The 12,693-nt window shown below is 53.5% G+C and overlaps 1 protein-coding gene across 6 annotated transcripts in view; it reads right to left on the reverse strand.

Annotated features, from left to right (window-relative positions):
• The window catches only part of RPTOR (regulatory associated protein of MTOR complex 1), a 342,781-nt gene that overhangs the window by 21,656 nt on the left and 308,432 nt on the right, over window positions 1-12,693 (reverse strand). For 4 of the 6 annotated variants that reach the window (XM_067715877.1, XM_067715875.1, XM_067715879.1 and 1 more), the window contains exons 22-25: window positions 8,811-8,914; window positions 8,016-8,199; window positions 6,354-6,467; window positions 635-740 (exon numbers count right to left, since the gene is read on the reverse strand). In XM_067715877.1, the coding sequence (XP_067571978.1) occupies window positions 635-740; window positions 6,354-6,467; window positions 8,016-8,199; window positions 8,811-8,914 (508 nt within the window). The remainder of the gene's footprint in view (window positions 1-634; window positions 741-6,353; window positions 6,468-8,015; window positions 8,200-8,810; window positions 8,915-12,693) is intronic. The other 2 variants (XM_067715878.1, XM_067715876.1) reach the window with 1 other exon arrangement.

The following is a 12,693-nucleotide window of genomic DNA, read 5'->3' on the forward strand; positions in this document are numbered from 1 at the left end:
CTCCCACCCTGCTTCAGTGCCTGGGGGGCTGCTGCAGCCAATATGAGGAGGACCCGCGGCCCAGCAGCCCTCCCTGTGGCAGCCACTTGTCCACGCTGCTCACTGCCACTTCACCGGGGGGTGGGGCTGGGGGGCATGCAAAGTGGGCGGTTTGGGCATCTGTTGGCAAATTTAGTAAAAGGTTTGGTCAAAATGTGACTGATACACAGCTTTGGGTGATAGAGAGCAATTATTTGGGGGCCTGGTGGGGTCCAGGTAAACACAGCCAGGGCCTGGTGTTTGTCTTCTGTCCCCATGGGGAGGACACAGGCCCACTCCGCCGTGGACCCCAGGGCCTGCGGAGGGCTTGCTCCTTCCTCTCTGGAAACGACAAAAGGCAGAAGACACAATTGCCCAGAAGCTGCCAGTCAAGACAGGAGCTTCCCTGGACGATGATCCCAGAGAGCTTCCAAGTCTCCCCGAGGGCAAAGGCACAGAGTCTCCCGGGACCAGGCTTTGTCAGGCAGGCGGATGGTGCCCCCACCTTGGCACTCCTCCCTCCCTCGAGCATCTCTGCCAGCCTCACTTCTCCCCTGCACAAGGGCGGGTGGGCGCCTGCTCAACGACCGCGGTGGCCCCTGGGGACACTGCTTACCCTTCTGGATGAGCTGCTGCGCCTGCTTCCTGACGCGGGTGTTTCGCAGAAACCGCCACTCCCGCTCCTTGCGGATCTGACTCTCCAGGTCATGCTCTTCCGGGATCTTCAACAATAAAAAAACAATTATTTCCAGATAAGAGGATTCGTCCTCCGCAGGTGCTAAAGAATCTGGGTTCTCTGGTCAGCCCAGTGTCCAGTGTCCTACCGCAGGCTAGAGCAGAGCATTACAGTCAGAGGTTGGTCACTAGACCCCCGAAGCAGCTTCCCTCTCTATGCTGGGAGTGCCGCTCACTGCTGCCCGCTGGGCTTAGAGGCTCTGAGACCTGGGACCGGGTGGGGGGAGGGCTGGCCGGCGCGGGGACACGGAGTGGAGACTTAGGAAACCCCTGCCCCCACGACGGCCCAATGGTGGAAGCCAGAAGTCTCGCACTCTGACAGGGCAGCAGGGGGGCTGGTTTCAAAGCAGACAGATTTTGAGGGGAGATTCAGGGATTAGGGCTGGGTGTTTTCCGAAGGAGGGGACACAAAGGGCCCTGCTGTGCCAGACACTAAATTTGCTCCTTCTTGCCCTTAAATGCAAAATCGGAAAAAGATGGGCTGTGCTCAGAGACTTTTGCTTTTATTCTTTGATGCCAAAGGGAACAGAGGCATCTGGTTAGAAGATGAACGAGCTCATGAGAAGTGACAGAGGACAGCAGCCAGGGCACGGCTACCCTGTGACAGCTGCGAGAGGCAGGCCGGGCCTGAGGGTGGGGTCTTCTCTGGGAGTTGCTGCCTGCCCCACTCCACCTAATGCAGCAGAGGGTGAAGCTGGCATCGGATTCCGCACAGGTGGAGACTGAGGAAGGAGCTTCGACCCTTCTGCCCTCCCTAATCGGCTTTCAAGAGACGGAGTTTATCTGCACGTGGAGTATGTGGATGCTGCGGAACAGTCCCCCTTCCTGGATAAGGGCCCTTCTCGCTTCATGGCTGGCGTGTGTGCATGGCGTGGGTGCCTGTGGGCTACGGATGGGTGTGCCTAGGAGAGGGCCACACTTAGCAAATAATGAGTTATGATTTAAGTCTACTTTATTCATAACAATCACTTGTCATGTAAAAAAGATGTATCTCCTAAATCACATAGTCAATCTGGCTAACTCTGGCTCCCTGCTTGAAAACTCAGAGTTGTAAAATCCCAAAATACAAAAGGAATCGAGTAAACTAGGAAGAACCCTTCTTCCACTTAGCTGAGTTAACCAGCCTTGTACTCAGCCAGGCAACACCACACAGGCAGAAGGAGCCCATATTCATCCTGGAGAAAGCATCAGGATGAAGGACCGTGAACGTGGTCATGTGCACGTGCCCGTGTGTAAGTGTGGCTGAGAAATGAGGTGACGTCTACACGGAGAGGAGTTCAGCTCACGTTTTAGGCAGTTATTACATGAAATGGTCATGGAGCACTTTCGTGTCTTCTCCTAGAATGCTCTGTGTTATCTCTGATCACAAATGAACAACCCCAAACCTCACCTCGTCCCTGTGTACAGGTGCCGAGGCCTCTGTGTTCCAGCATTTCACTGCTACACTCCTTTTTTTCTCTTAAAAATCACAAAACTACACCCAGCAAAACAGCAAAGATATCCTGACACAGAGACAACCGAAGAAAAGTCACCCAGAGCCTCCAGAGCACAGTTAGTGCTGTAGACATAACCCCACAAAGGTACTTGGGATAGACGGTGGGTTTTTACCAGTTGGTTTTGTTTCATGACAATCCAGAGATTATTTGAAAACAAATAACAAATAACCAATAACGTAGAACAATAATAAGAAAACCCCACATGAAAAGACTGAGACTGCACCTGAATAAATCTCTTGTTTCTGCGGGAATATATTAGAGGAAGGGTCTAGACAAGCAGGAAGGGAGTGGGACAGGCAGGCATGAAGTTCTGGACTGTACTCCCCATGGTGGGGGCAGGTGGGAGGAAGGAAGGGGGACGGGAGGCAGCTGTGCATGGGAGTGTGGCCACACGTGCCTTGGGGACACAGACAGGCTGACCTCCACGGCACAGCCAGGCATCACTGCCCTGGGCTGAGTCCTAAGCAGCAGAGCGTGGCGCTCCCGGGAGCAGTCCCACGGGCATACAGGCTCTGCTGAGCTCAGAGAAGGACTTGCAGAACTGAACTGAACTAAACCGCAGCCCAGGAACCAGTGCACGCATCGTCTTGGGGATAATTGCCATGAAGTACTAGGACAAGCAGGGGCGGAGAGCAGTGGGACAGTGTGGGAGGCGAGGGTGGAGTGAGACGAGGAGAGGACAAGAGAGCAGAAGAGGCCATGAGAAGCAGCCGGCGTTGGCCGGCCGGGATGGACAAGGATGTACGGAGGGACCAGACAGACGATTTCCCACTCAGCCTTTCTTAATCATCTGCTCATGTGCTCCTCCCCTCCCCCATGGCTCTGCAGGCTGAACAAAAGCTTCTGACTAAACAAAAGCCCAGACCCACACTGTGCTGTGCTTTCCTCTAAGCAGAGCTGGAGGGACGTGGGTGTGGGAAATAGTGTTACATGATTAGGATCACGACACTCCTCGAATTCCTAACACCTCCTGGCTTTTCCTCAAACAGAAACCAATTACGGTGCTGAAGCCTCCTGAAGCCTCCTGAGGAGCTGGCGGCTGACAGCTGGTGAGGGTGTCCCCCTCGCTCCTCGCCTGTCACTGGGGCAGGCTGGGCTTGGGAACAAAGGAAGACCAGAGGGTCTGCAGAAGCCTGAGGGCGGGCATTTCCACGTGGAGCAGGTTCTCATATGATGAATTTGTGAATCACAGGGCTGGGTCTTACCCTCAATGCCTCTGAATTTAAAGAGGTTCAAGTGCACGGGATAAAATTCATGACAGGCACGTGACTATCATGATTGCAGCATGACCCCTGGGGAAGGCTCATGATGTCAATGCTAAATTCTCAGACACCGAGCTCCCTGGGTTCCCACCAGAAACAAAGCCGAGTTCTGTGGCAGGACAGAGTACCTCTGCGCTTGCCTCTCACCTCGTTTAATAACAAACACCCTCCCCAAACAATGACGGGGGTCAGCAGTACCGGGAGGGTGTGCACTGGCTGCGGGCTGACCCGGCTCAACCTGCCACCTCTGGGCACGACATCTAAGGGGTGAAGACCACTGACTGCCAAGGAAAAAGCTCTGAAGTGCAGATCAGAGTTCACTGCAGGTACTGATACCCAACTATGGGCATTTTCATCATCAGGCCACACTTCTCGTAAAGCATCAGGGTGACCGAGATACAGTTCACATGCATTAAATTTCACCCTTTTGGGCACAGTATGTAACCACCACCACAGTGAGCATGTTGAACAGTCCCCCACACCTCAAACTGCCACGTGCCCTCTGTAGTCAAGCCCTCCCCCCAGCCCCAGCCCAACACCCTGCCCTCTGTTCTCTGTCCCTGCAGCTTTGTTTCGCCTTTTCCAGTGGTGGCTGTGGGTCTGCATCTGAGTGAAACACGTGAACATGTAAGTAGAGGTCCCCACAAACCGCAGCCCTCGCCTGCGGAGCCTCCCCCCGCGGTCAGCTGACGTGCGCTGCTGGAGGGCACCTGCACTCTGAGTCTGAGTACCCGGTGCTGAGGAAAGGAAAGCAAATTCTTAGGGAAAAGTCAAGTTCATTTCTAAGTTTAAGAGAAACATGTTTTGGATTACCTATGCCACTTCTCCCCACAGGTAGATGACTGAGAACAGGCATCCCTGGAGACTTCAAGGACAGCCACTCAGCACCCCACCAAGTAGCTTCCGAGAATTACAGTCACTGCCGTTTCAGTGAGATGGCAGACCAACCACCTAGAGTCCAAGTCACTTGACCGCACTTGCCTTAAGCAGGAGACTGTATCAACGAAACTGAACTTCCATTACTATTAGACTAAACCCCCTTAACTTTCAAGCAGATGGTATGTACCACAGATCTAAAGGACAACTCGCTACCTACAGCACCAGTGATGAACTGTCTCCTGGGACAAATTCTGGTGTTTGCCTACTCCCTCCTTCCTTAGCCAGAGGAGCCCGAGATGTCCTGTCTGCAGGCGGACAGGTCAGCAGGAGCAGGCCGACCCTGGCGTGGACAACACACTTGGTTGACTGTAACAGGCCTCAATGATCTCTTGGGGTCATTTCTTTATTTTTTATTATTTTTAAAAATTTATTTTTGGCTGTGTTGGGTCTTCGTTTCTGCATGTGGGCTTTCTCTAGTTGCAGCGAGTGGGGGCTACTCTTCGTTGCGGTGCATGGGCTTCTCATGGTGGTGGCTTCTCTTGTTGAGGAGCACGGACTCTAGGCGCACGGGCTTCAGTAGTTGTGGCACGCAGGCTCAGCAGTTGTGGCGCACGGGCTTAGTTGCTCTGCAGCATGTGGGATCTTCCCAGACCAGGGCTCGAACCCTTGTCCCCTGCATTGGCAGGCAGATTCTTAACCACTGCGCCACCAGGAAAGTCCCGGGGTCATTTCTTTAATATATTTTTTTCCTGATTATAAAGGTACTTCGTGCTAAGTGTAGAAAGTATGGCCATCCTGTGGCCAGTTTACATCCTGCTTTTTTTTCCCTTTTAAAAAAATTTTATCATGAGCATTTTCTTATGTTACTAATTTCAAAGCTTTATTTTTTAATAGCTCCAATAATATCGTATCAAATACTTCATCCTTTTTTAACCATTCCCCTCCTGTTGGACATTTCCGTGGATCCTAGTTTTCGCTACTGAGAGGGTGCTTCTTTTCAGCAACGGGGCTTGATAAATGAGAACTCTATCACCTGCCTCAGGCACTGACAACCGTTATTCTGTGTTGTAACTGACAAAAATCAGTATCACTACAGGGAAACAGGAAGGCCAGAGAAAAGTTGTAATAGAGTCCAAATACTCTGCCTGGAAATTACTTCGTTATGTAGCTTGATATACAAGTGAGAATAAACTGCAGTTTTCAATTTTCCATTACCTATGAGGGAAGAGGAAGGTGGTTTTGTAAGAACGTGCTTTAGATCAGCAAGTCTAAAATGAACCCCTGCAGCACTCCCTGCAGAAAGACGGGCACAAAGATTCAGCTCTGACAGCACTGCCCTGTCTCACCCTGGCACCCTGAATGTGTGGCCTGAGTCTGTAGCAAGAGGACACACGTCACGTCATCAAACCTGGAAGGCAGTGTCCCGGAATAAGCCAGATTACCCCAGTCAGCTAGCTTAGTCCAACAGTCCCCAAAGCCAGAAGCGGCCCAAGTGAGGCCTGGGGACCACCTGGATGACCTTGCTAATCAAGACAAAATGGCACATTTTATACTGGCAAGCTCGGAAAAGGCAGGTAAGTGAGGTCTGTTTCTTTTACTGTTTTTTACCTGTTAATACCAGCTACCATGACAGCAATCTGGCGTCCCCTCAACAGCCACCCTCGGTGGGACAGGAGGCCAGTGGGCATAGCAGGGCCCTGTGCAGCCAGCACCTGCCCCGGGCCACGGCTCAGGGCAGGGCCTGCGCAACTGCACCTGGGCTGCTAGGAGTCACAGCATGTGGCCCCCGAGGGTCACAGTGAGCAAACCAGTGAGGATCAGACCTTGAGCTCAGAGCAGAGGGGTTCAGACACCCAGGCCTGAGGCCGGGGCTCTGGAGTCCTGTGTGCGTTTGCTGAGGAGATGGGGGCAGTGCATGCCAGGGGATTCTGGCTTTAAACCCAGAGAGCTGCTGACACACCACTACCTTCATGACAGGCTGGGCGAAGTACCGCGCGCTCCAGTCGCAGAACCCTGTCTGCATTGTGGCCGAAATGAAACTTTTGTGCCCGGCAGCATCATCCGGGTCGTCAGTGGTCTTCGGGGCATTTGGAAAGGAGGAGGGGAGGAGAAGACAGAAACAGAGTTAGTCACGTCACCCCCGAACTTCTTTGTGAGCTCGAGACAGTCCATCCCTGGAGACCAAGGCACAGGGGTCAGGCTTCTGCGGGCAATATCTCCGTGGTCCCCTCACTTCTGCGTCCTGGTGCCCAAGGAACCCCGACTGTCAGGACAGGGCTCTGAGTCTGCGCTCAGAGGTCGAGCATCCCCCAGGGCTGGCTGAGGTGGCCTGGGCTGCAGAGTCCCTGACACTTGCCATCGGTGCTGAGTCAGCAGCCCCACGAGGACTTTGTTGCTTGGTCCCAGGGCCGCCACTCCCACCAGGCCAGTCATACACATAGGACCTTGGCCTACCCTCTGGCTCCTGGATAAGAGCACAGTAGAGCTTGGGCCAACTGGGACTTCTAAGCATTAAAACTTAAAACACGTGGCTCTGCTCACTGGGACAATGGTTCAGTTTGTTCCCCGCTGCAGAACCAATGGGGGCCAGGATGGCAGAGCAGGGGTTTGCCTCACTGCACGTGGTCAGGCGTGAGAAGTGCCTCACAGAGCAGCCCCCGCTACCCAGGGAGACACGCTGGGTGGAAAATCCCACAGATGGGGTCAGCAATAAGGTCTTACCTCCCGCCTGACAGGGGAACCGCAGCCACCTGCCGCCACCTCGCGGCTCTGCTGGGCCAGGACCCACGGATCATGGTCCAGCCACTCCTGCCTGGCTGCCCCATGTAGGGTCCAGCCGGGAGGCTAAACATGGCACCTGGCGTTGTGGCCGTTTTTGTTCCTCAGCCATCGAGGCGAGGGGAGCAGGCAGCTCCAAAGCCAGGTGGGCGGGGCCGGTGGCAGGTGTGGACACCTGTCCATCCCCAACACCTGCATCTAGTTCCAAAGTCAGGGTGCAGGCTGCTGTGACCTTCCTGTTAAATTGCCGGTCACTGGTGAGCTGAGACGTGTCCTTGGCGCATTCAGAACACCCTCGCTATACCGTTTGTGCTTGGCCGGGACAGCAGCAAGCAGTCTGGACAAGACACGAGGCCCCAGCTTTTGTGTCCACCTGTTATGTGTTCTCACAACCCTGACAAACAAGGACGCCAATTCCTCCCTCTCCTGAACGGCCTCGTTTAACTTAGCGGCTGAGACCACACCCACCTACGGGGCATAATTGAATGTTGATGGAAAAAGCAAACAACCTGTCAGAATAAGCCCTTCTGTGGAGCAGCTGCCACGTTTAGTGGAGACAAATGCGATTGACTGAGAAGGGAAAAAGCCAATCAGCCCATGTGCTGCTTGTTACATGGAAGCTGCCAAGAGTGAACCCAGAACAAGGGGCTGCAGGAGGAAGAGGGACACCCTGCAGTATCTGCCCAGACGTGGGGGCAGGAGCCCAGAGCCGTCGGTGGCTCACGGCTTTCTGCACCCGGGCCGAGGCCACATGCACCCCGTCGCCCGAGGTGGTGCCTCTCCTCTCAGGAGCGAACGTCCCAGCACCCAAGCCCATTAGAGTTAGTGTTTAAAACCACATCCGTACCTGGTCTGGGCCCTTGTCGAACATCTTCCGTGTCCGGGGGAACTGGTGGGAGTGGGGTGTGTACTGCACCGCCATGGGGCCTGTGGTGCCTGGCCGGCCTGCAGGCAGGTCTCGGCTGACCGGCTGCTTGGCCACGTCGTTGGTCAGGCTGGAGCTGCTTGCACTGGATGTTGGCGGGGAGCCTCTGCCGTCGGGAAAAAAGAAACACTGTGTTTTACCCAGAACGCACTCCTTTGAAACCAAACCCTAAGCAACTTCCCCTGGTACTGCCCACTCCCAGATCCTGCGAATGGGCCCAGGGTCACCAGCTCGGACCACCCTCAATCGCATGGCTTGTCAACGTGACTTCCAAACCTGAGCTGCTGATGCTGAATTAATGACCCCTTCTAGCTTCTGCCTGCAGGTTCTAAGAACCATCTTCCCCTGAAAACCAATGCAGCCGGAGGCAAACTCAGTCAGGACTTTGAGTAGGCTCCAGGAGGGTGCAGGGCACGTCTACTCTCGAGATCCAGTGCACAGCTCTGTGAACACTGATTAAGTGGAGGGTTCCACCCCGCTGGTCACTCACTGGAAGACACGGACCCTCTCTGATAAAATTCTGAATGGAGTCAGGTTCAGGTCAACTTTTGCTGTCACAATTGTGCAGATAAAGGTAGGAAAGGATTCTAGGAGGGGCTCAGATGAGAAGATGTCGGGGTGTGAGAGAGAGCCTGCAGGCTGGAGAGGGAGGGGGAGGCGGGGGGAGGCCGTGCTGGGAACCTCCCCAGACCCCGGAAGGCAGCTGCCCACACTCACCCCGCCTGGTGGATGTGGATGCCCTTGTTGGTGGGGCTGGCGGGTGCCGACTGAGTGAGGGAAGAGGTGGTGAGGATGCGCTGAGGCCGGGCGTTCACTGTGGCCTGAAGGAACAAAGGGACAAGTGAGGTGGGTGGTCACTGTGACAACCTGAGGCTACAAGACAAGCACAGGTTGGTGGCTGCTTTTGAGTGGCTTCCAAATCACAGAAAAAGGCTTTTGGCTGAGGAAATCTCATAGGAATGGAAGGTCCCAGTTAAAATTTTCCCCGCAAATGTCACCCGCTAGATAAAATGATATTCTGTTGCTTTTCTGGAAAGTATTCACCTGGTTCAGTGAGGCTCCAAGGACGCCCCCCGCCCCGAAATGCTGTCACAAAACTGCACTGGGACTAATGAGGAGTGGGGGGGTCTGGAAGTTGGGGAGAAGGCTCTCCAGGCTCCCTCTCATGGCAGGAGCTCCCCTGGAGGGAGCAGCTTCCTGGGCAGAGCTGGCACTTGGGAAGGAGCCCGCCTAGGCTCAGCCTCGGTTGTTCGTTGTCATGTTTCGGCACAGGCTCAAAACAGCACCTTGGGTGCAGCATTTTGTGAATGGAGACAAGACCCAGGTCTGTGCACTTCCTCCCATGATCACGTGCAGGTTTGGTATTTTACCCAGCAGAGGGTCTGTGCCAGCCTGGGCTGGCAGTCAGGAGGGAAGCAGCTTTGTTGTGATTTTTTTAAATGGTGGAGGAGACAATAAGCAAACAGGGGTGTCACTGCGTAGCTACTGGTGGACCCACTGACGCCAAGTTCTTTCCTGGACCTCTGTTCTGAGTGCTGGACAGCTGGATGGGCCTGCTGGATCTGGACATCCAGGGTGAAAGGACCAGAAAGGGGCTGATGCTGTGGAGGGGGTGCCACTCTGGCAGGAAGAGAACAGGAATGGCGGCTGTTGGCCACCACTTGCCCAAGTGTGGCTGGTGCCAGGCTCAGTTCTCGAAGATTGGGTGTCACCCAGCGAGATGGGCGGAGCCTCGACCTTCATGAGGTGACGCTCCAGGGGAACCCTGGACTGGCTACTTACAGAAGACCCTCAAATTCTGGCTTATTCTCTCAGCAGTTAGGAAGGCCATACCTCTATTCAGCTGACAGGTAGAAAATTACAGAATACAAAACCACCAACATAATACCAATGTGTCCCAGATAATCCTTCACTTTGAAATGCAAACAGCAAGAACTGAATCATAACCAGCCTATAAAAACTTTTTTATTTTTTGAATTATAAAAGTTGTATTGTTTGTGTTTGTTTTGCTTTGCTATTTAAGTTATTTGGCCTCCACACACATGCAACCCCAACAAAGCCTGAGAGCCAAATGATCCCTTAAGAGGTCTAAAAGGAGAAAAGAAATTTAAGCTAAGAAACTATAAACCGAATATGTGTCTCCTCAAAATTTCTAGAAAATCAGTGGGAGAGAGACAGAGGAGAGACAGAAAACTTTGGGGTTGAAATGCAGACTTCGGTTGAATCCACGACCTTTCAAAGTTTCCCTGAGCACAGAGGCTCTGCCACTGCCTGAGCTGGAGCCCACGGTGCTGATCTCCCCTGAGACCCCCACCCCGACTGCTCCCCTCCAAGGAGGCTCCAAAAGGGAAGAAGCGCGTGGGCCTGGGGTGACTAACTCTGCTTCCTTGCTCTTCCCTGGGGGTGGAGGTGGCACAGCCCTGGCTTGTTCTGTCTCAGCCTCGAGGGCAAAGAAGACAGCCGTGATTTTTTAATGCAGTTCACGCTGACGGCTGCTGCACACAGCTCTAGTTTTGCATCCGTTCTGGAAATCCTGAGAGGTGGGCATGTCACTGGTTGGGGAGGCCCCATGACTGGTGATCGATCCTAGGGTTTCAGGCTTAGATGAAGCTTCTTTGCCTAACGTTTCCTATTTGTGCAACAAACATTCACTGCAGCAGTGCTGCAGTGGTGAGCATGAGTGGGGGGTGGCCACGCAGACCTGCCTGTCCGTGGGATTGGTGTGGATGGAGGCTGCTCCGGGAGCAGGTGGCGAGCAGGTTGTGGGAGATGCCCTCCAGGAAGGCCCCTTTCTGTGCTGGTTCCAGTCGCCGTTTCACACAGAGAGCACACTGCCAGGAAAGGGTAACGGAGAAACACCGGTGTGCTTGCTGGATGTCAGGCTTGGGCTGTATATGGAGGAGGATGGAGCGTGGGTCTGAGAGACCCCAGGACCTCACCACGAGCCCCATCCACTGCAAGCACACTTGCCCATTGTTCTCACGGTGTCAACACCCTGTCATTCTCCCTCCATGACGCTGCACTGGAGTCACTGGACCAGCAGACGCGCTTTGATGATGGCCTGAGGTGAGTTCCCTTCCCAACAAGTGTTGAGTCCAGAAGAGGAAGGGCAGCAGTGGGAGGTCATAATTAGGGCTACAAGCCAACTTTTTAGAGAGTGGCAAACACCTTGTTAGTAGGATTCTAGGTCAGATGTACCCTCTTAGCCCAGTGCAAACATAGAAATGATTTGCAGGGACACTCACACAGCCCCACCTGTGCTCCCCGCCCCCATGCAGTTAATGGGGGTGGTCGCTGTAACGGGAGCCTGGGGCCGCAATAAGACACCCCCTCTGTCTCCCGCTCCCAGCGCTTTCTTACTCTGCAGATCTTCCACTAGAACACGTCACCTCACAGGGATGCAGGAAAGCGTGATCCAGTGCAGAGAAAACACCCTACAGAGGTGATGAGGACAGCGAGTTTCCCAACTGGATCTCGACACAGTCAGGGTTTAGGATACCAACGGAGGCTTTTGGCTGCTCTCTCTTGGGGGATGGAGTATTTCAGAAAAGTCCCTGTTAACTGCATACCAAAGATCTGGATTCATGTGGGAGGAGGTAATTCCCCAAAGGATCGTCTACAGTTAATTCTGGGCTAAGCATGAGGCAGAGCCTCTGGTTGCTGGAGCACTGAGAATGGACACCTATGAAAGCACATGACTCTATTTATCTAAAGAGTAATTTTTCTGTAAACCACACTTCCTAGATAAATAATATAAACTTTCCTTTTGGACTCTAAGTCCCAGGTAGAATTCACTTAAAGCAACGGTGGTGACTGTGATGAATTAGCTGGCACTTGGGAGAGCCGCTCTCCTGGGTGCCTGGGTACCCTCAATCCTCGGCCTCGCGGGAGGGGAACTCGCATCAGTGAGGCCAGGACCGGGCAGAGCAGGGAGGCTCCATTTTCACAGACGAGGAGGACGACACCCACTCGAGTCCGCTGTGCCTTTCTCCAGGACCTCCTTCCTTTTCCTCTGTTTCTTTCCCCAAGACTGTACTTCCTCCCTCCCTTGGTCACAGGCCCTAATATGTTGTAACAAACATATATTTTAGAAAAGTTTAATTTTTGAATCAATCCTATTCTTAGTTGAAAAAGCAGATAATTAGACTATTTCTTAGTTTTGTATTACAGAATGAAAAAATTAACTTAATTCACTGGCCTCTTTTCTATAGACACTGAGAAGACTCCACACTCCCTGAGGATGGAACAGCACTCAGGTGCCTTTGTGGCGCGTCATGTAGTAGGATGATGAAGAAAGTGGGCGAGGGGCTCACTGGGCGCAAGGGGAGGTCAGAGTGGAATAAACTACCCGATAGTCCCGAGTCGGCCAACAGTAATGCCTAGCACTTCAGCCATGAGGCTGGCAGTGCTCACAGGCAGGAAGTGCAGCGAACACTGTGTACCTAGGAGTCTCCGCTTCCAGAGAGAGTCACACGTGTGACCAGAGGCTGGGGTTAAACCCAGAATGTGCTCCTGAATTATCCTCATTGCTTCTTTAAGGAGGAAGAGGAAGCTGACTGCTACAACAGTTTAAGACTGGGTACACGATGAGGCTGTGTTA

This window comes from Pseudorca crassidens, chromosome 19, assembly GCF_039906515.1.
Source record: "Pseudorca crassidens isolate mPseCra1 chromosome 19, mPseCra1.hap1, whole genome shotgun sequence".
In the NCBI taxonomy this organism is placed as follows: Eukaryota; Metazoa; Chordata; class Mammalia; order Artiodactyla; family Delphinidae; genus Pseudorca; species Pseudorca crassidens.